The sequence below is a fragment of the Phaethon aethereus genome (assembly GCF_964289735.1).
Source record: "Phaethon aethereus genome assembly, chromosome: 8".
In the NCBI taxonomy this organism is placed as follows: domain Eukaryota; kingdom Metazoa; phylum Chordata; class Aves; order Phaethontiformes; family Phaethontidae; genus Phaethon; species Phaethon aethereus.
In genome coordinates this window covers 14183789-14206544 of record NC_138584.1, presented here as the reverse complement: position 1 = coordinate 14206544, position 22756 = coordinate 14183789, and the positions used below count along the sequence as shown (strand labels likewise).

Sequence of the window (22756 nt, the reverse complement as noted above, 5' to 3'; positions counted from 1 at the left end):
CGCGCGAGCTTCGGCCGTGAAGCATGGCCGCGGCGGAGGGGGGCGGGGCGCGCGGCTGCCCCGCGCTGCCGCTCGCTAACGGCCGGAGTATCCCGGTGCTGGGGCTCGGTAAGTGCCGCGCCACGCGGCGGAGCCGGCAGCGGGCCTGGTCGAAACTCGCGCCGGGGACGCCTCCCTCTAAGAGACGTTGTGAGGTGGCGGGGGCTCACCGCAAGGCCAGGCCGGTGTGTGGGGGTTTGGCTCTACCGTTGGCCCACACCCGGGTTCGCCTCAGGGCAGGCTGAGGCTGCCTGCGCTGAGCTCGGCAGTCTTCGAGCTCCAAAGGCTTATTCATGGTTGGGTGAATCTGCATGGTCCTGTTAAATGGGACCTTCTGGGCCTCCTCCGGTCGCCCCGCAGCAAGGCGAGCTGGAGAGCAGGTGCTTTTCTGCTTGGGTGTACAAATCTCTCCTCCCGCTTCCCCCAAGGTCTTATTCAGTGGGGTTTTTTTATAAGGCTTGGGAGCAGACTTCTCTTTAAAGCAGATTTTTGAGCCTGAATTAATCTTACTGGAAGGTGTTTTTTGTCAGCAGCACCTGTTGCAGTCAAAAGCCTGAGTTGGAATCTCAGCTTCATGTTAGTCAGAAGGCCTGTGTGAACTCTGTGCCTTGTGGTTGCAGGAACACATGGCCTGTGTGTGTACTGAAAGAATCCAAGTACTGTCAAACCCTGGCAGTGCATCAGAATCTGTTGTGTGATTATTCTTTTTTCTTTTTGAAAACCAAGGTTTGGTGACATTGAATTGTTCAATTCAACTATATTGAACTTTAACAAATGCACGTTTTTGCTGCTCATACAAATGTGTATGGCATTTTTAATATGTTTTTAGGAGAAAAAATGCTTGAAAATATGAAAATGGAAAGAGAAATTAACTTTTTTATAATTTACATTTACTTTTGTTATCAATTGTGCCGTGAGAAGTTCTGCAATAGAATCTTAAAGAAACTCTTAAAGAATTTGTTTTCTAAAATGTGAACCTGGGGAAAAAATTATAAGAGCATCAAAAATTTATTATAAGAGTCCTTATAAGAGCATGTTAGTTGTGTGAATTAATGCTAGTGATAGTTCAGGAAAGCTATTGCATTCAGTCCTAGCAAAACAAGACTACAGGCTAACCAGAATACACTCCTGCAGTGAGAAATTGGGCATGAAAGTGTCTGTGAAACTTGAAAGAAGGATTTTTTTTTCCTTTTTTTCTTTTTAAAAGAATTTATTTTCCCTTAGCTATTTGAGAAGAGGGGAAAAGGGTTTTCTTTTTTACTGAACTGTGGTGTAAACTCAAGCTTGGCTTGCAGCAGAAAACTTTTAGTTGGGCAAACGTAGGACTATTGTCTTTATGCTATTCTGAATTCCAAATCCATCTAATTGGTGTATTTGCTGGTGGTTCAAAAGAGACAGACTGTTAAATGGTTAAAAGCCATTGTTCCAAGTCAGCATAGGACTGTGTGAGCAGAGGAGGGTTAATACCAGTAATTTGGTGGTGTTAGAGCACTCTCCATGCTATAGGCATAACAGATAAAGAGACCATTAACTTTCCCAAAACAGGAGGTGTAGCAAAGAGTGCCTGGAAGGTGTGCCACAGAGGCAGACAGGTATCATGCACATACCAATGACCATTGCATAATTGATCAGATTTTTCTGGCGTTTTTGAATATTGTGTTGGTATGTAGTTGACATGAGTTTTCATTTCTTGTAAAAGTAAAGAGTTAATTTGTCTCATGATTAAAGCCTCAGAGTCTTTTGGCACAGTATTTGAGCATCTCTTTCTGTCTCTTCTTAGCAGTCATTCCAGAAGCCTCTTTCATTTGTAATATATTCTAAAACATGAATGCCCTTCCCAGTCAGTCTTTCATGATGCAGTTTTATCGTGGGTCAATTTGATATCCCAGGTTTTCCACTATTTTACATAAACATACAAATCAAAGGCACTTATGTTCTTTGTAACACTGGACTTAATCAGTCACAAAAGTATCAAGCTAAGCTATAAAACGAAATGACCCTTGTGCTCTTTTCATCTTTATCCTATGAGTGTGTACTGACTTCACGGCAATTATTTAGGATTTTCATTAGTATAAAGGAAGGCAAAATTGGAGCTGTGGATTTTAGACCCTATTAAGCCACTTTAAGTCAATAGGAGTTGGCCTTTCATTTTAACAGGGCTGTTTTTTCATCCAGAAACAGTAAGTGAATAGATGGAGCTTGTAATGCTTGTTTTGGAGTACCCAAAGTCATTTGAGCTGCACATATTTGAGCTGTTAAAAAGTCTTAGCAACTCAGCATCATCAGCCAAAAAAATTAAAGCAAATAATTTAAAAGTCTACAAAATGTTGATAACTGCTTTTGCAATGTATTTATGTGCGAACACATGTTCATAAAAATGTGGTATGTATATGCCCAGTGTATGAATTTGTTATTTCATTATCTATTAACCTTAAGAATACTTGATGCAGCTGTCCTTTACGCAGTCCCCATATAATGAGCAAAAGGGCCTATGTTGTTCAAAATTACTTTTTTTCCCTCTCACTGTTTTGGGTAGGTGGGGTGTTTGTGTGTTTTAATCTGGAACACATTTTGCCAATTTAGTTAACTTAGAGATTTTTTACAAAAATTTAAAAAAAATGTAAATAGTATTTTTTAGGGAATGGACTCTGTTATCTTATGTCCACTGTTTCTGTATATGCTGAACTATATTTCACACTATCTGCACAAACACTGTTGTTTGCTTTTTTAATTGGAGATTGCAATACATTTGTTAGGTGATTGGAAGAATAAGCTGACTAGAAAGTAAACTGACATCAAAACTCCTTTGCACTCTGTATCAAGTAGCATGCTGCTTGCTGTCCTTTTGTTACATTAGTAAGTACTTAGTAGTTGATTGTCAAGCCTGAACTCAAACCACAGTAAATGTGTAGCAACATAGAAGATCAAGAGAATTGAGTTTGACATTTTCTGGCTCAATAACTTCTGTCAGGTATGGCGTTCAAGGAGCTGCTCTTGACTTACAGTGGTGTCATGAACAGCGGGGTTTGGTTCTTTGACTTCACTTACCTATTCTTGTCTTGTTAGAGTAACACTTTGACATATTGCCTATACATTCTGCGGCTTTTTGAAGATCTCGTAATAGATAGGAACCAGTCAGGTAATTTTAAGAAACCCTTGATATATGCTGCAGAACATTGCGGGTTTAAGAAAAGAAGCGGGGGGGAGGAGGGAAGCTCAAGACTTGCCACACTTGCATTTGTGGTCAAGCTATAAATACCATGATATGCAGCCTAACAGAATGAGATCTTTATTTATGGTAGGTGTTCCCACTTAACTACTCTTTTACAAATTAATGGCTTATTTTTCTTACAACCTTACTGCATTAACTAATGTTTACAGTGCAAAAAATTTACTCAGAACTTTCTTCAGTGAGGATGCGTTTTCTGCAAGGCCATTTTCTGTAGAATTTAAGATTTGGTTGTTTCTTTGTTACTTCTTATCCTTCTAAACAGGCAGACATAATTGTTATCTATGAAAAGTTGTCTTTGAGAGGACAGATATGTATGTTGCCTCTGTTGCTAGATAATCTTTCTAAAAGCTTGAGAGAGAGATAATATGCTGTGTTAAGATGGTTGCAACTATCCAGTCTTGTCAACTGGGAGGCAGCTCAGATAGATATGCAAGTTATTTGCAAGTGATGAAACCTTTTTCGTAGCAGCTGAGAGCTGGAGTAGGAGACATGTAATGCTTTTCTCAGCCAGAACATGTTACTTGAGAGAGAGTGCAACAGCAGCATAGGATAGTATTCTGTCAAAAATATCTGCTCTTTCTGTTCAAGCTTCAGTTGTCAAAAGGTGTTGTGGTGATGTTTTTTTAACTGAGTTTTCTTTTTTTAATGGGTTTCTGTGTCACAGCTGCTTTGGCTTACAGAGTTGTATAGGAGAAGTTTAATAAGTTGGTCAAGGTTTGATGCAAAAGGGGAGATGGGAAGGGAGGAGGTTAAGTGGTCTTTTGTTGGATTACCATTCTCTTTCTGATGCTCTGTGTTCTGTAAGTAGAACACTTACACAAAGTGTTCTTGGTGAGGAGGATTCGTTTCCATTAAAATACCTAGTGAGGAAGATGCATTTGTACACCAGAGGAGGCTATGTATTATACAAAATTTATGATCAGTCTGAAAGGTTACTTGGAATAACATGCCAAATTCTGTAAATCCAAAATTCTGTATTTACTTACATGCATATTCATACTGTGTTGTATCTGTCTTGTGTCCAGCAGAAAGACAAGTCTACTAGTAATAGTAAAACAAGCTGACTTTCCTAAGACACCTACTGATCATTATAAGGCAGCCCACCTTTGTGTTAGAAATATGCTGAATAGCTAAAGTTTTAATTAACAAATAAAAATATTCTAGCCCTTGTTTATTGCATTATTATAAAAACGGTTGATAACTTTGTTTCTTATGGTTCAATTCTAACAATTGTGTGTTAGCCAGTATTATTCATATGCAGAGTGTCAGGCTTGTTTACAGTCAATGACAATTTTCATTATAAAGGCTTCTTTCAACTAGAATAGGCTTAAGTCTAAAATGGATTGGCATTTTGGCCCTAATACTTGATACAGGTGTAAAGATATGACCCAGAGAGTAGATTACCTCATAGTGGCTTTAGATTGCTTTAGAAAATGGATGCATTCACTATCTTGCTAGTAAGACAGCTATAATTTTTCTCCATATTTGCAAGACTTACTTTAGTAGTGTTTCAGAAATATAGGGCAAATAACTCTTATAAAATGACACTGTTTTGAAGTTGGTGTAGTGATACTTTTTCATAGGAGATACGCATGTCCAAGAATTGCATACTTAGAGTCCTTGTACTACAGTACAGAATTACATACTCTTACATTATATTAATTTAACTACAGGATACTTGGTGCTTATCTAAAGCAACATCCTCAGAAGTGGGTCACTTGTCAAAGTGGTGCACATAATATTCTCTTCATGCTTCGAAAGAAAAATGCACACACTTTGTACTGTTCATGCTTAGTTCTGTTAAGTAGGAAGCCCTCACTTAGAAAGTTGTGACTTCCTTTTTTTTTCTTTTTTTTCTTTTTTTTTTTTTTTTTTAAGTCTGAGGAGTAAAAATGCTACCTTCTAAAGCATTTGTATATAATTCGGTAGCACAAGGGTTTTTATTCCTGTAACTGAAACATTAGGAAGCTTTTTCAAGGTCATAGAATGGTTAAACTCTTGGCTTCACTCTTTGTTGGAAGGCTTTGTGATATGAGAGAAACTTGATAAAGTCTCGTAGTGATAAAAAGTATTTGATTTGTTCATGAACTTTACCAATATGACTTCTATGAATTCTTTATTCCATTAAAAAAAAAAAATTTCCCTTGTTACAAAAGGTCCCGAAAACACCAATTGTAGATATTTCTTTAAGGCTTCTTCTGTCTCTCTTTAGTGAAACCATCTTCATCCCTCTGATACGGTAGTTATATTCCCATTAGAAAAGGTTTTTTGTGTGTGTTTTTTTTTCTTTGGGGGGGGGGCGGGACGGGACATGGGTGGATGACACACTAGTAATTAGATTTGGGGGGTGGCCAAATAGCATGTGATTTCCTGACAAGATGTGCTGATGATACCAAAAATTCATAGAAAGTTTTCTTGTAAAGTTGCTTTCTATGTAATCCTTAGGGTAGTTAGAATTAATAATGGCTTGATGAGATAAAAAGTTCTCTAATGATTCCCTCCTACTAAAATATAAAATTAATTGCATGCTTGTTTGGGAAGGAGCTTCAGGACAGGCAATTACTAAACAAAGTAATCAAGTCTTTATACTCATTGTGCCTTACCCATGTCTCACACAGTATTTTATTATTAGCAAAGGTGTTCTTTCTGGTAGATCATTCAAGAGTGGACAGTGCCATTATGGTAGGCACTGTAACTGGGAAAGCAGACAGGTATTGCTCTGAGCAGCTTCTAGTCAAATAGCGAAAGGCTGGGAGGAATAAAAATTAATCTCAATAAGTAATATGTTGGTTAACTTACAGCACTACTGACTTGCTTAAATTGCATTTTTACTGTATTTGTCAGTATGTTGCATTGCTAACATGGTAAAATAATACACACAGACACACACATAAAATCCCTCCATACTCAAGGGAAACCGTTAAAATCTCTCTGTCCTTGTTTCAGTGTGTTCCATAGATAAGATTCCTGATATTCAGCTGTAGCTATAAAGCCATTTACTGATCTAAGTAAACAAATTGTAAAAGTAATTTTTTACTGACTTCACTGATTGCATTAAGACGTTGCATCATTTGCCTCGTAACCATACAAGACTTCTTGTATTGTTCCCAGTTCTTTTCACAGTGGGATTTTTCTGGAGAAAAACAGAGAACCTGAGTACTCCACTTTCATTACGTCAGGTTGTGTTGTGGTTTTTTTTGTCAAAATGCCACATATAACTTAAATCTTAAAACTGAGTGGGAGCATTTTAACATTTCCTTCCATTATGTATTACCAATCCAGTTACCTACTACTTAATTATTAATCCTAGAGTTGCTTATATTCATTCTTAAACTTAGCTGTGGTCAAAAAAGACCCCGTCCTGTTGGGACTGGAATCAAATGAGATTTTGCTTTTCAATTTAACGGCAGCAGAATCAAGCCTTCACGTTTTGTCACTTTTCCACTGTTGCTGCCTTTTTTTTTTTATTCATGGCTCTTGTTTCTTCATGGCTTCAGTTCTTAAGGAAATTTATGGAACAGTGGTCCTGATACCAAGACCTATGATGCTCCCACCTATTAATCTTATCCTGTAGTAAGAATCGGCTGTTTATTTCTTCCCTTTGTTTTATGTCTCTTTTTTTTTTTATTCTGTCAGAACTTTGCTTCTCACCCATGGTTACCAAGTTTCCTTAATAGCCTCTTGTGACGAACAAAATGCCACACCTATAAATCTTTCTGTCTCAATTCATCCACCGTTTCAGTAGATCTGACCTTGAGAAGTTGTACTTGAGCTTTGAGGGCCTCCAGATATTTAACTTCTCTCAATGTACAAAATGCGGCCATATCCCAGGCAGCTGTGTATTTGTAGGCAGTGGAACAAAGCACTATCCTCTCCTAACCTGACTAAACCTGCTGAGCACCTACCTTCCTTGCTTTCTTCTGACTTCACCCGCTTCCAATCTGGTGGTGTTTTATTCCCTAAAAAAGACCAAATGCTGTACAAATGTTGTTTTAAAGGGTACTAGTAAATGCATCTGGGGCAAAATGCTGGGCCAACTTTTGCTTATTTCAGAGTATACACAGTACAGAAATAATTTCTTTTTCTGGGGGAAATTGCTGCTTTGTCTCTACTCTTTGTACACCTACAGGTCTATGAGGTGAGCTTTTGATATTTTTGTTGGGGATTTTACCTTTTTTATATTTTGACATACAAACTGTGATTTAACTGCCAAAAGATAGCTTCTGTTCTCATGCTGGATTCTTTTTGGCAATCACACTGTTGCTGATGTGATGTGGATGAATTTTAAATGCCCCTCACTAAGTCTAAGTAATAAAAACCAATTTTTAGGTTTCTATCACTGTTTAATAATTAAATCCTTTATCAGTATAAGCAGAGGCACTTTATGGGTATGCTTTTAAATTTGCTGTTGCCGCTGGTACTTTTAAATGTTACAAGCTTAATTGCCCACTAGATGAGCAAATTATTTGTAACCAGTTTGAAATGGACAGAGAAGCAAGTGTATTTAACTTTCTGTCTTTCACCATGTTTCTGTAATGTAGAAAAATTATACCAAACTTTGTGGGGAGAAAAAGAAAGCTGACTTTTATCTTTCAGCCTTCATATAGCAGATTTTAGTCATTGTACCTTCATTCTTTGCCAGAGCTCCCTAGCATAGTTTTAGCAGCAGTGAATGGTGATGTCATGTGTTGCTGTAACCTAAATTGCAGTAGTTCCTCATGCTTCCAAACAGGGAGGAGGGAAGTACTGATTCCTAAACCTTCTTCAGTTCTTCTAATGTTTATGCCAAGTACCTCCAGCACAGATAGTGATACAAAATCCTCGTTACTGGGGGAGAGGGGAGAGAAAGGGGAAAGCCATCTTTGTGGCTTTAAATCAGTTTCATAACTGTAAGTGCTGTACCCCAGGCTTAACGCCTGAATGGAAGTGCTTTGCATTCTAATACATACTATTCTAAGGTTGAATGTGCAATGTGAGAGGAGGGGCTACAAGAAATGTTGTTTGTCTTGGAAACCCTGAGAAAATGCGTTTTAAATTCTTTGATGATGTGCAAAAAACCCCACACATTTGATGAGAAACGTTCTTTATTGTTCACTTCTAGTTTGCACTATGGATAGCTGGGTTGCTGCTGTCCTTGGAACTCATGAACGCAGTTAGTTAGCAGCAGGACACTGCAAGTCTCAGACCTTGCAGTGTCACATGATATTGCAGGAGTAGGATCTTGTCATAATTCACAGTTGCACTTACTCTGTGAGTAGTCTGGTAGGCATAAAGGGCACCGTTATGATGCCAAAAATTAGCCGTCATCTTGAATTAGGATCTTACAATGATGAGTTATTGTACATACATTTTCATCTTGTAAGCTACTAGTCACTACAAATTGCAGTTCTCTTTATATTTTTTTCTATAGTATTATCTTTAGAGTACTGTGTTTTTGAATTATTGGTCTCATGGTCAAGTACACTTTTTTAAATTGCTGTCCCTGTATTTAATTGTATGCTGATTATGCTTAATCGTAAATTTTTTACCTAACTTTTAAGTCAAACTTTCACAGCAGGAATGATTGTGGTAATGTCTTAAGTACAGAGTATAGGCTTCATTTTTTTGTTGCTTTGATTATTCTATTTTGTGGAAGTTTAGAGGAGGAAAAAAATTGTCATAGGTCTGTCTCATTTATTGTGAAGTATTTCCAAATGTTTAATGTTGTTAATCAATTAATGTAATCTTTATCAGACAGAGTAGTTTAAGGAGATGTATTAAAGGGGAGGAAAATATATTCTGTATATTTATTTGCTGTACATAGTTCATATCCTTATTAGTTATGAAGTTTAAAGTACTATCAAGGTATGGTACATACTGGAAGTAATTTCAATTGAGTTAACAAAGGGAATAGAATGAAAATAATTTAAAACTGGTTCACACCAGCAATTCTTCGTGCACTATTAACTGCTAAGATCTAGTCACAAAACATTATTCTGAGGAGAAAAGGTTTAGTGAACCCTAGAAATTGGATTTGATTTATGCCAGAAAATCTGCCTTTTCACTGCTTGAGATTTCTATGGAAGGAAGCCACAGTCTTTTACCAAATGGTTTCTAAGGTAACATCTTATAGCAGAGCATCTGAAACCAATTTGGTTGTTAATGAGAAATAGTTCTCACGGTGGTGGGAAAGTGTGGAGTGAAAGAAAAGGCTTCAACATTTGGCAGTCTGTCTGTAAAGGCATTTAAATAAATGTGTGCTGCTGCTCTGCTTATGAAATTTCTACATGGATTACACATTCATAATTGCTTTTCAAATGTATAGGTCACTTTCTAGAGTTGTCCTTCCCTATAAATTTAATTGAGAAGTTCTGCATGATAAAAATATTTGTATACAACAGGTGAATAATTTAAATAGCTGGCACTTTCCAGTGGAAAACTCTTTCCTCCTGTGGAAAAAATATTTGCATTTTTTGGGTGATAGTGTATTTTTGCTGCCAGAAATACATTAGTGAATTGGTGCCATATCAGAGCCATAGCATCCCACTGATGACAGATGCTGTTTGCAGACCTTCTGGGCTTGTTGAGAGACACATTCTGAGAACTTGCTTTTATACCTCCTTTTCTAAAGTTCTGACTAGATAAATGGTAGGTCAGTGATCAGAGATGTATGTTCATTTTACAGTAGATGATCTGAATATCTTTTACAGTGAGAGCCTCTTTGGGATGGAGGGAATAGAATGCTTCTGTCAACAGTGGCTCATTGCCATTTCTTCCTTCCTCTCAGGAAGAGAGAAAACTAGCAATTTTGGCTTCCCTTTCCCTGGATACATAATAAACATGTAATGGCGCTCTCCTACCCTTTTGCATTGCGGCAAGGCTGTATTCCTCCATTCTGTTTCTTAGTGCCTGTGTAAAGTTGCCCAAGTAGAATTGCAGAGTTTAAAATCATGCTTGCCTGCTTTTCTTCCACCTGTTATTGAATTCTATGAGCTTATTCTAACCGAGTCACACAGGAGAAACATAGTCCCGGAGTGACCCCTTTGCACTAAGCAGTTGATCATATTTAGGAAAAAAAAAAGAGAGAGAGAGAGAGAAAAATTACTTTTTTTTAATATAAGTTTTACTTTGGTAGTATCCATAATCCAAATAGTTTTTACAGAGGCAAGAGAAACTGCATGATTTAATCTCTAGATTTTACATAGGCCAGGTCAATTAACAATGTTTTATTAGCATAGTGATGTTATTTAGGAACATGAAAATAAGACATCCATACAGGACAGCTGTAATGCCTGAAAATGTGTGTAAGTGCAATGAAGACCTCTATCAGGAATTCTCAGGTGAATCTTCTTATACCAATATGTTGTTACAGTGTGGAAGTACCTGCCTTACTGCAGTGCTGGCAGGGTGGTCCTCACTGTCCTTTGAAGTTTGCTGAAGAAAGTTCATGCCCATGCTTAAACTCCTTTAGCTCATGTTGCATGATGTTTGTACACTACAACCTCTGTCAGCACCGGTTTATTGGAGTTACGGCACTGCATTGGCATTTTCGTGTTGTAGCCTCACAAAATGCAATTGTTCCTGCAACTTCTATACAGCTTTCACGGCCTTAAGTGACTGAGTTTTAGATAAACCTGTGTGCTGCTTTAGTTCTGACCAAAGCGTTCGTTATATAAGTCTGCTCAGTGCCTTTTGGTTTTCATTGACATTGTCCTTCCAGTTCTTCTAGAAGCCCATGAGCTCTATAGGTTCTACTCCTGCAAGGGCAGCTGCTCCATTACATATACATTAGATGCCACTCTTGGACTCTTGAGTAAAATATCCAAGTGATTGTGATTAAATTTGGATCCTATAACTTGAAATACTCTGTAGTCACCTTATGAAAATTGTAAAATATAATAGATTCATAACAAGCTTGACTTCGTTTGATTTCACCTGCTGCAGAGGAAAGCCCTGCGCTCTACAAAGGAAGAGAGGATGCTATGAATACTTTGTCATGTGATGCTAAATATGATGATTCTCAGAGTAACTGACCCCTGTTAAGTAAAAACTATGCCAAAATATAGCGGTAAGGACACTTGGGGTTTAGTGCTATGGTTGTAGAAAGTTAGTGTGACATTATCTGGCTGTCTGAGAGGAGCTCGAAGGATGGTATTGGGGAGCATAATGGAAAGAAAGGCTGCAGGAGACAAGTTTGTGGAGAAGGTCTTTCTGATCATTTGGTGGTTGACTTGGACACAACTGTGATTTGGGTTTTTTATTTTAATAAAAACACTAAGTGTATCAAATTATTTAATTGCTGCTGCTAAAGGGGGAACTTCTCTTGCCCCATCCCTTGCCTGACATTTAGTGTTTTTTCCCCTTTGGGGACTTATTAAAGTTTTTGAATAATTCTAAAATTGTACACTTTTTTTGGCCATTTAACCATCTGAATCAGCTTGTCAGAGGATCATATGAATGCAGAAGCAGGTGAAGGAGGAGGAGATAAGACAGTAAGCAGGGACAGTAAGTGAGGATTGCCTATCCTTGAGCCATTCCATAGAAGAGGCATGTGGTTTTGTGTAAGGATTAGCAATAAACCTTTAAATGTGTTATATGTTAATTTCCTGTATGTATAGGCAACATTTTATGTATTATCATCAGATTTGCTTATAAGATTATTAGTGAAATCAAACTGTATTGACAACAAAAACTTTCATGTATTCACAAGAGGCATTATATGGCCATCATGTTGACATAATAGATATAAAACTAATAGAACAAGGTATTTCAAGCCTATTATGGTTACAATACCATATATACACAATGAGTATGTAAACACTGGTAAAAGGATGTTTGAGATTTTTGCTTTTGAGAGTTCTTTTCTCAAGTGATTACTTGAAGATAAAAAAATCAGCATAGGATCAGGCATTTTTTGTAGGTGTTTTGTCTGTCAACTGTTTTAATTTAGTACTGAGTACTGATGTCAGAAGATAATTAATCCATGGTACTATCTCTAAATATCCTGGCTGCGGTTTCACTAGCAGGACCTCTTCTAATGTAAATGATTCCATTGACTTCAAGCAGCCAAAGTTACACATATCACAGAACATTGTTATATATTAAGATAAATAATACTTTCACTTTTCATAAAGAACATGAAGATGCAGTCCTCCACAAAGAGAGGGAGAAAGCAGGGAGAGTAAGTAGGTCCTGATTCTCTTTTGAAAAACTGTTGGTGCTTTGGATCTCTATCTGCAGTTCTATAGCTTCTGTGAAAGAGAATAGAAAGTTTAATGAGGCTGAGAGTCAGCTGAGATGGTGGATAAAACTGTGAGGGAGGGGACAACATTTTGGTTTGTTAGTTGTTTTACATTAAGGGGAGTGATTTTGGGGGGGGGGGGGGTGTTGCTGGGGTTTTTTGGTTGTTTTTTTTTCCCCTCCTGTAACAACCACATTGTAAATAGGATTCTGCCTTCCTAATAATCTTTGGAACTTTTTATGGGTTGCTGGAGCATGTTTCTCATCTCAGTTTTGGTAGCCGTGTTCTTCAGGATATCAAGGAATTGATAAGCAATCATGATAAAAAGAACAAGGTAAATGATTAAGCCTAGTTTTCAATGGATTTGTGTCATTTAACCTATCCATGTTTCTACTGCAGTATCCTTGTCTCTCACAACCACCAATAATCTGTAGGAATGTAATTATCTCAGACATAGAATCAGAGAATAGTTTGGGTTGGAAGGGACCTTTAAAGGTCTAGTCCAGCCCCCTCACAATGAGCAGGGACAGGCATCTTCAGTTCTGTCAAATTTGGGTTAGTTCGCTCAGTGAGAGAACAGTGCGATTTCCCTAGGAAAACAAGTTAAAATACTAGCTAAAAAATAGAGAGCTTTTCCAGACTTATTTGTATTTGACTTCATTTATTAAAAGGAATTCCAATTTTTTATTAGAGAATTCCCAAATAAAAATATGTTAATTCAGTATTTTCAGAAACAACAGGGGGATGGAATGGGTGCTAGTTCATATTAGTTTTAAATGCAAGATTGGATTTTGTCTTTAAATATACATACACAGTGTGAATTGCATCTCTGTGAACAAAGGGTAATCCCAAACACGTAAGAATGTTAATGTGTTCAAATAATGTTAAGTCTGGGTTTAAAATGTAAAAAAAAAATGGAAATTTATGTCACTCCACCTTCTTTTGTCACCTTCTGCTGTGAATTGCAACATATTTATTCACATGAGTAAACACCAGGAAACTGATTTCTAAAGTCTAGAAGCTGTTACGTTAGCAGCATAATTAACTTAGAAACCTGTTGTTCATGATTAAGTTTGGCTTGCAAAGTGGTAATATTAAATAATTTTAAGCCTTTTAAAAAATTATTAATGTATGAGGACTGTTGTAGTTCATTTTTAGGCATTGAAATTGAGATAATTCCCTCCAGACTGATCTTGGTCTCTATTTCCTGTGAAACAAGTGTGCATGCCATCACTGAATGGGGAACAATAATGAAATTATTCTGAATTTTCCTTCTTTCCCATTCTCTGCCGTTAACTTAAAAGGGTTAAATTTAAAAAAAAAAAAGTTGTTTGTCCTAAATGTTCTTACTGAAATCCATTATGCATGAAAAGAGTCTGAGTCCGTTTGCAAGACCTCTAAATGAACTCCATTCATTCTGTGCTTAGAAATGTCCATTCAGCCAGAAACAGACACAATAGTTACAACCTCATTTATTTGGCACCAATACCAGCTTATTAAAAGTGAAGGGATTGTTATAAAAAAATAGTAATTTTTCTATGCTAGTTATATAATTCTTTTATAAAATTCCTTTAGGATCTGGATAATGTAATAACTGCATATATGTCCTTTGCCCATAGTTGCAATGTAGTAGCATTGCATTCATCTAACATTCTGAAACATTCATAGAGATTTAAAAATAGCTATTTTGAAAATGTAAGTTGATCTAGCTTGACTTATTTTGTTGTAAAACAAGTTATAGGGACATTATTTCTAGATGATTCAAATTAAGCCAGTTATTAATCATAGTTAGCGGCTATGGAGAAGAAAAGTTTTAAAGTTTTGTCTATTAAAACATTAAAACTTTGTTTACATTTGGAAGGTAAAGTATTTAAGATACACATGTCAAAATGGTAGGAATATAGTATTATCATTTAATCTCTTTTAAAATCCATGAAGGTAAATCAAGAATTCAATGTTCCACATTTTGTAGGTCATGAACATAAAGTGGGGATTGTCCCATTGTGATCAGCAGAATGTCTTGATCCTCAGGTGTACATGTGTGCTATCAGACCATATTAGATTTTATTTTAAATTACTTGAGGTGTTGAGCAAAATTACAGAGGTATCAGTGGCTTTCGTTCTACGATTGGGAATGAACAAAAATGACAAGCATTTAGCAGTACCTGGCTTGCCTTACATGCAAGTAGGACTTTTGAAAGTTCTTGTTCTTGCGTGCCTTGTTATGATGTGTGTGAGAAAGTCATGCAGACTCCTGTGGGTGTTCTGTCCCCATTTGGGTATGGGAGGTTCTAAGGATGAATCTAAGCCACCTGAGTGTGTTTTCATTTGTTTCCTTTCCCTGATGGTCTGGGTGGCCGTATGCATTTATTAATTTCATAACATGCAGGTAGCATTTGATGTAGAAATAAGTATTATGTTTGGAGGGAAAGAGAAAGTCAACAGCAGATACAAATTTCACTTTATATCATTCTTTGACCTGGAGTCCTTTATTTATTTAGATTCAGCAGTGGCTGAAGACCCTGTTGCTGTCGACTGTCACAATTACACAAGGTCCTTCTGAAGTTAGTGACACAGCCATTTGCATGCCAACTATTGTTTGTAGAACTAGGGCCTTTAAGTACTAACCATCATCTTAGAAGGTGGCTTTGGTAGCTGACTGGAACTGACTGAGCATTTCCTCCAACAAACTGTAGAAAATACTGTTTGTGAGAAGTGTGTGAGTGAGGGTGAATGGGTGAGGGGCTCATGGCAGGAAAAACAACTAACAGGAAAGGGTAAGTAGAAACATCATCCTCCTTGCTCTCAAACAGTTCTTTATCTGACAGTCCTCCTGCTGGTCGCTTTTCCTGCTGAGTCCCCTCCTCCTTCCGTCCCCTTGACATGCAAAATACACATCCAGAGACTACCTACACAATGAGAGTTACAGTACTTTGTAACTGAAACTCCCTCTATGCCCATTCTCTAACTCTTGTGTAGGATTCCATTGTTTTGGTTACTGCCTTGCTTGACGTTATGTGAATTGCACCTGCAGTACTGCCCAGTCTGGGGTTGTACGATGCAGTAATAACTTGAAGCTACTAGGAGTTCAAGAGCGTAAATGTTCCAGGATATGCTTTCTGCAAATTAAATTGTGTTTTAAGTTATATTTTCTTTCTTATTGTTAATATTTTAATCTGTAAATATTGTGCTCCTGTAGGAAAATTAAATGCCGTATACTAATTTTCCATAAAGTGTGTGTTTTCTTTTTGATGGTCTTCAGCCTGACTTCCGAAATCACTTCTTTACAGTTAGATGCTGTTGATATTTGATTTCGGTGGAGTCACTTCTGATCAGCATCAACATTCCAGCACTTTATAAATTTTCCCAGCCTAGAGATCTGTCAGTTCCCATTTCTTTACTATTAAGTAATTTACCATTAAGAAATTAAATTACTGTTAATTTACTATTAAGAAATGAAAATTAAATAAGAAGGTTCTGTGACAATATACAAAAAAAGAAAACAAAAATTAAAAAGCATGATAAAATATGTCACTCCTAATTCATTGCTGACAATTCACTTTTCATTTTGTTTGTTTAGGTACTTCCCATCAAGGTGGCTATTCCCATGATGCTGTGGTCCATGCATTACAAAAATGTGGCATACGTCATATTGACACAGCAAAAAGATATGGCTGTGAATCTCTCCTCCAAAAAGCCATTGAAGAGAGTGGTGTGAAGCGGGAGGACCTGTGGATAACTACCAAACTCTGGCATAGTGATTATGGCTATGAAAACACAAAAAAAGCCTGCTTGGAGTCATGTGAAAGACTTGGTGTTAAATATCTTGGTATGAATCTTTACATATCGCTTATTTATTGTGCCTTCCATGGAAGTATTTGCAAAGATGAATGAATTCTTGAAAAAAAATTATGTAGTACAGATAGATCACAGAAACCGAATTCTACCTTATTTACACATTTGTAGATTTCTTTTTCTGTTTGTTCTCTGAGAAGTTCACATGCATATAAATGAGAGCACACAATTTTCCCTTGTTGCAAATGTTTTGAAACAGATCAAGGTATGTTTTGTAAAGTTATGTTTCATTGTTAAATTGATTTGAGGATCCAGTACATGAGTTTCAGGTGGTTTTAGCAAAACAGATGAAAATATGAAATAAGGATTCATAAACGTTACCAATAAATTATTGGTAACAAGGTGACAAAAATGCCTAATTACATGTGTGGTCTGCTGAATCTCAAGGAATGGGAGTCCTTTCTAAAACTTATTTTGTAGGTCTATTAAATGGTAAAAGTTCTGAATAACTGCTTTTGGTTTGGTCTGATGCAATAAACTTTAGGGAAAACATTAGAAGTATCTACAAGACTTTAGAATACTAAATATAACTAACACTAACTAAGTTAGACTTTTGCGCTTTCAAACTTAACCTGACCATAAACTTCTTGTAGTCAAAGATGTGATATTGTTACTCCCTTATTAGACAGGCAAAGAGCTGCAATAATGATGCCAATTAATTCTTTTCAACAGGTTATAGGAGAGGAGGTACCTGGTAAACATGGTATTTTTAAAAAATGCTTTTGCTGCTTCTTCCCTAGCTAAAGCAATTAAAAGAAAGTGGAGGTAGAGGAAGATGAATTTAAAGTACTAATCTAAAATAATGACACAGGTGGAGGTAGTGTTTATGCTGATAATCAAGGAATAACTGACCTAACCATCAGACATTATATGTCAGTGTCCTGAAGAGCCTCATTTTGCTTCTCTTTCCTCACCCTGTCCCCTTGTTGCCAGTATAAAAACTTTAATGAGGAAGTGAACAGCTTTTGTGAACTACAGATTTTGCAGAATTAATGGCATACAATATTAGTGGCAGCTGTGTGCTGTATTCACTGGCTTTTTTTCTTGGGTACATTGCAAGATGAAGGGAAAAAAATCTGTATCTGTTGAAGACTGAAATATTTGTTTGCAAATATTTGGCTCCATTCTTCATGGAAACGTATCCCTTAACTTCTTGCACAGGTACAGAATAATGCAAAATGAATTAAAATCTCTATCTGTCCTGTGCAAATAGGGGTCACTGCAAGGAGACTTCCATAAACAAAGTTTCAAGCCCAGACTTTCTCCTCTAAATTAAGAAATAACGTTTCCTCCCCTCTGCTTTCAGCTTATGTTTTGTGTTTGCTTTCTTTTTCCTTCTGCTTGCTATGGCACTGGTGCTGAATGTCGATGAGACAAAAACTTGACTCACTTCCAGGAAATAATTTTCTGTGATTCCTTTTAGTACCGTAATTTGCTTTTATTTTCTCAGGTAGTAGACTGATTAAAGTAGATGCTTACACAAATACTCAGTTTACATATTGCTGCTAAGAAGAAATATGTGAGACAAGTTAAAAAAAAAATTTGAGAGCAAGAAATGCGCAAATATTGTTACAGTGTGAGTGAATCCTTGGACTGGCATAAACAGAACTTCAGTTTGTTGGATTTGTTCAGCTCTGAGACATCTTTTGCTCATATTAGTAAGACCAATTAAGGAGTATTAGAACTGCCTGTGCAATTGGCCTCCATACCAGACTCCACCCACCACCACCACCCCGCTTTTTTTATTATTAGTATACCCTCACCCATCTTCCCTCCTTCCTCACCTTTCTTCCACTGATGTGGAGAAGTCTGAAAAATTTATAAACCTCTTCCTGAACCACCACTTATTCTGCCATAGTGACCTAAATCAGTCCTGGCTTCAGTTTGCTTTAACTTGATGATTTGTAAACTGTGATGGCTTAGGAAATACTTCACATGCAATTCACTGATATGTTGGTGAGGATCGTGACCTCTGCAAGAATGGGATGGCAAATGGAGTAACGGTTTTGACTGCTTACATTTAATCTCTGTTGGATCGACACCACAGACCATTTTTGTTAGCGCAGTATGATCTGCACTCATGTGAAAGAGATACAGTTGAGTTCTATGTTTAGTGCTATGTATGCTGGTGAAGTAGACCCTTAGAGGAGGTACAATACATGGTGTGTTTCATGGTGTTCATACAAAGCATCATGCTTTAAGGAGTCCTATGCCTCCTGTCTGAAAGCACCCAGCTGGAAGGTGCTATTGAAAGCATTTTTAGGCAAAAAGTGGCAATATCTTAACACATGAACTTTTCAAGTGTTTCAAGAATGCTTAGAGCTTTTTGTTGGAAATTTGTTGGGGGGTTATCACAAGTCTAACAGAAGTAACTGGAATGCAGAAGATTGGTTTGAAAATACGGTTATAAGCTTGTAGAACTCAGCTTAGATATCCTAGCTCTGTTTTTATTCATACGTGCATTTTATGTCCCTTTTCTGCTGGCCAATCTATACAATAGAGAGGACATGAAATCCATGACAAGAAAAGATCTGGTAATAACAGGGCATTTTGTGTCCAAGCTTATTTAGGAAAGTAAATTTTTAGTTACAAGCATGTGTTAAAGCTGGCAGTTTTTCTATGAAATAGAAAATAAAGGTACATTAAATGTACCTAAAGCAGAATTTCCTGATTTCATTATATGATATTAACCAAATCTGTGGTGGTTCCCAACATTTCCATAAAGATACACGGTTCAGATATGTTATTTAGGATCCGTCAATATTCTATCTATGAAGTTAGGCCTTTAGGTTGGAGGGAAAGCTAGTCATTCAGAAGGCTGCAAAAAGAAAAAGCTGTAGGAGCCCTGGCAGCTAAATGTGCAGCTAAGCTCTTTGTTCCAAGGAGGCTCCTGTTAATTTTCTTGAGGATCCTTAATGGGCTACACAGTCTACCCATGCAGACTGAATTAGAGACTTGGGAAATAGTATAACAGGAATTGATAAATCTTTGCATTAGCAGTATATAGAATGCCAGCTGTTGAAATAGATGAACCGCTGAAAGCAGTCACAGCTTTTTAAGAGAAAAAGTGTACCATGTAAAATACTATTATGAAAACTTTTTGATAATACCATTTGCCCAAAAAGTGTTTAGGAGAGCAGTGTTCCAGGATTTTTATTTGAATCAGTAGATTATATATCCACAGAAAGCTGGAAACTTTATTATTTGTGGGCAGTGGTTGTAACAGATATCCTACTCCTTGCATTTTCCAGATGTGGTCCTCAAGTAGAAGTCACAGTAAACCAATATGAAATTGCAGCAAATCTTACAGGTTTGGCAGCAGCAGAATACATTCCTTGGGTTTTGGATCAAACCTCCAAAGTAACTTCTTCTTGAGTGTGATTTGTGGGTTACTGAATTCATAAAGAATTTTATTTTCCTTTTGACTGTTCAGAGTCTGTCACATTCAGGCAAATTTAACGTATCGTAAATCCCCAGCTGGATTTGGACAAATGTTCTATAAGCATATTCAGTGTAATAGGTGAATCACGTGAATGATGATAATACACCTGGGTCAGGTTGTCTATGAATTCAGAACACTTTGGGGGTTGCTTCACATTGATTCTTGTTCCAATAGAATAAAAAACAACAAAAAAATTGTGCAGGAGAGAAAAATATGTTGTGTACCTACAAAGTGCAGTGACGATTAAGAAAAACAAGGAAAATACAATCATTGCATTAAGATAATTGTGCTAAATATTGAATAAATATACTTTTGCTTTTAGATTTGAGATGAGCCAGGGCTTGTTCTTCAAAACTAGGTTTGTTATAGTGAGTTTTGACCCTTTTTTAAAATATTGTATTAGGAATTTGAATAGGATTGCAAACTTTTTATTTCCCTGGCAACATGCTGTTGGCTTTTAAATGTGTAAAATGTCCTTGTACTTTTGAGTTAAGAGGAACTGTGTTAATTGTAGGTGCTGCAACAACTAAGAAGTAATAAGCCACTCTATTTTAAATGTCTGTGTGAAAGCAGTTCATGCGTTAATTTTAGTTTTCCTGCAGCACTGTGGTGTTGACATTTGAATGAACTTCAGGCCCTCGCTTACCACTGCACCACTACAGCTTGATTGTCTGTAAAGGATGCCATAAAAAGCTGGTAAATACAAAATTCGATTGTGAATGTTTGGGTATTTCTCTTCTTCCTCAAGTGCATCCTGATACTGTGAATCATTGCTTTTTGGTTTTGTTTTTTTTTTTAGTTAAGATTATTTTTGTTTTTAAATATGGTTGGAAGACATCTTAAAGTATTGATTAATCTATCCCCCACTACAAGGCACAGCTACATCGTTCTCAACAGATAAAAATTTAGTCTGTTCTTAAAAACCTCCAGTGATAGAGTTACACATTTCTTGGCTACTGGAACCTTAAACTATTTTGATAAATAACTTAAAACAAATTTCTTGCCTCCAAAATGAAAATAAGAGTGTTTGTGTTCATGTAATCCCCTAGGAGGGGAAATATTTTAAGCAAAAGAAAGTGCGTGGGTGTAGGTGTGAATGTGTGTGCAAATGAAGATGAAATCGTAGACTTTGGTTTGTGAGGTGCTTACTGTTTTTATTGGCCTACAGGTGCTATGGAAAGTTTTGGGTTGTTTTAACAGATGCAACAGAAGTAAGCAGATCCTAACTTAAAATGAACTATGCTTAGTTTATTTGAGTGGCAGCTCCATTACTCGTTGCAAGGTACACTGTATTCCTTCTGTTTTGAGCTGTGGTGGGGTGGTTTGTGCGTGACTGGCAGAAAGACTGTTCTGCTCTGTCTCTCAGATAAGGTACCTTTGCCCCACATCTTTCGCAAACAATTCTTGCGCTCAGGAGGACTGCACTTTGTGGTCCAGTAGATGCTTTCTAGCCCTGAATGCATCTATTTCTAACTGTGAAGTAATTTTTATTTCAACAAAAAGCCTCAATTAAAATAAACATAATAGGATGATATGGATATCACATACTGATAACATCACCTTTCTAAAATAAAGGACTAACAGCTAATCATGGTTGCATTGAAGAGGTCTCAGACACTAATACAGGGAAGGGTGAGGTACTGCGTTTTGTAAATATCCAAAGCCAGAGATTTTTCAGTTATCAATCTCTTCAAAGTCATTCATCTGAGAGTGCTTCAATTTCTTGGGCTCAGTACAAAGCATCTGTATGTGGATATCGATGGTGTAGCTATTTCTGTGAACATTTGCAAACTGTGATCTCCAATTGAATATTCAGGCTTTTGGAAAAGTAGCTTTTGGTGAAATTCTGCTCAAGTTAATGATTATTTTTTGTGGCGCTATATGACATGTTTCTGCATAGTTAAGCAATTCTTATTAGTCTGATTTGGAAAACGTAACAAGAAGCGATTAAAGATACATAATTCTTCCATTTTCACATGAGGTAGACATCAGATACCAGTAACTTATACCTACTTATATATGACATTTGCTTTATCCAAGCAAAAATGTTTATATTAAAACATGGCAGTCTTTATGCAGTAAGTACCGCCAATGGTATATATAATTTTGCATCCAAATGAACACTTGATATTAGGAATTACTAAAGCTAATCCTTGGGATTATGTCTAACACAAATCAGTGGAAATTTTAAGAGACTTTATTGGCAACAGAGTTAGAGTAGTGCTGAGTTTTGAACATAACCTTACCAAATGCTTTAATCAATATCCCAATATTAGTTTTCACTTAAATGTCACAGAAATTGGTACTTATTCCAATACTATATATTGGTATTTATTCTTAATAAATACAACTTCTTTCCTGAGGGCAATTAGAGAAGAAGTAATTACTCGCAGATCAGTGATGAACAAGACTGCATGTGGTTTGTTCTACTCTTTTCTAAATTGGGAGTGGATTTTACGTATATAGGGGCAAAGAATGAGCAACTTTCTCTTCAAATGTGACATAAATACAGATGCTGCAAATCATTATATATGAGTGATATTTGCTTGTCTGAGCAATTGTGTTTAAAAGTCTAATGGGTTATTGATATCAGAAGGTGCAGATTTAGTTCATTATTTTTGTGATACACCCAAAATAATTTTTTCCTTGATACATCTGTAATGTATCTTGCTGTACAAAATTCTGTACTGTACTAATTAGATTCTTAGTGTAAGCAAAATACTCCCTTTAACAGTGTTGCAATGATGTACCCAAATGGGAACTGGTGCATTTATAGTTAATTTCCTGTCACCTTTAACTCTTAAATCGGGGTTGAGTATGTGTTTATTGAGGTGGAAAGCTAATGTACCAGCCCGGTGGTATAGTAATCATTAGCGCAGTCCTTAAATGTGAATAAAAAAATATGGCAGAGTTTGTTTTCACAAAGAGGGGCTGAAAATAAATGATGTCAAGCATTCAAAGAATAAAA

The 22756-nt window shown here is 36.7% G+C and overlaps 1 protein-coding gene across 1 annotated transcript in view; it reads left to right on the top strand.

Moving 5' to 3' along the window:
• Window positions 1-23: 23 nt before the first annotated feature.
• LOC309407372 (putative oxidoreductase ZK1290.5) overlaps window positions 24-22756 on the top strand; it is a gene marked incomplete at both ends in the record, with an annotated part of 45341 nt that continues 22608 nt past the window's right edge. The window contains 2 exons of the mRNA XM_082002874.1: window positions 24-108; window positions 16072-16320. Coding sequence (XP_081859000.1) covers window positions 24-108; window positions 16072-16320 — 334 coding nt within the window. The remainder of the gene's footprint in view (window positions 109-16071; window positions 16321-22756) is intronic.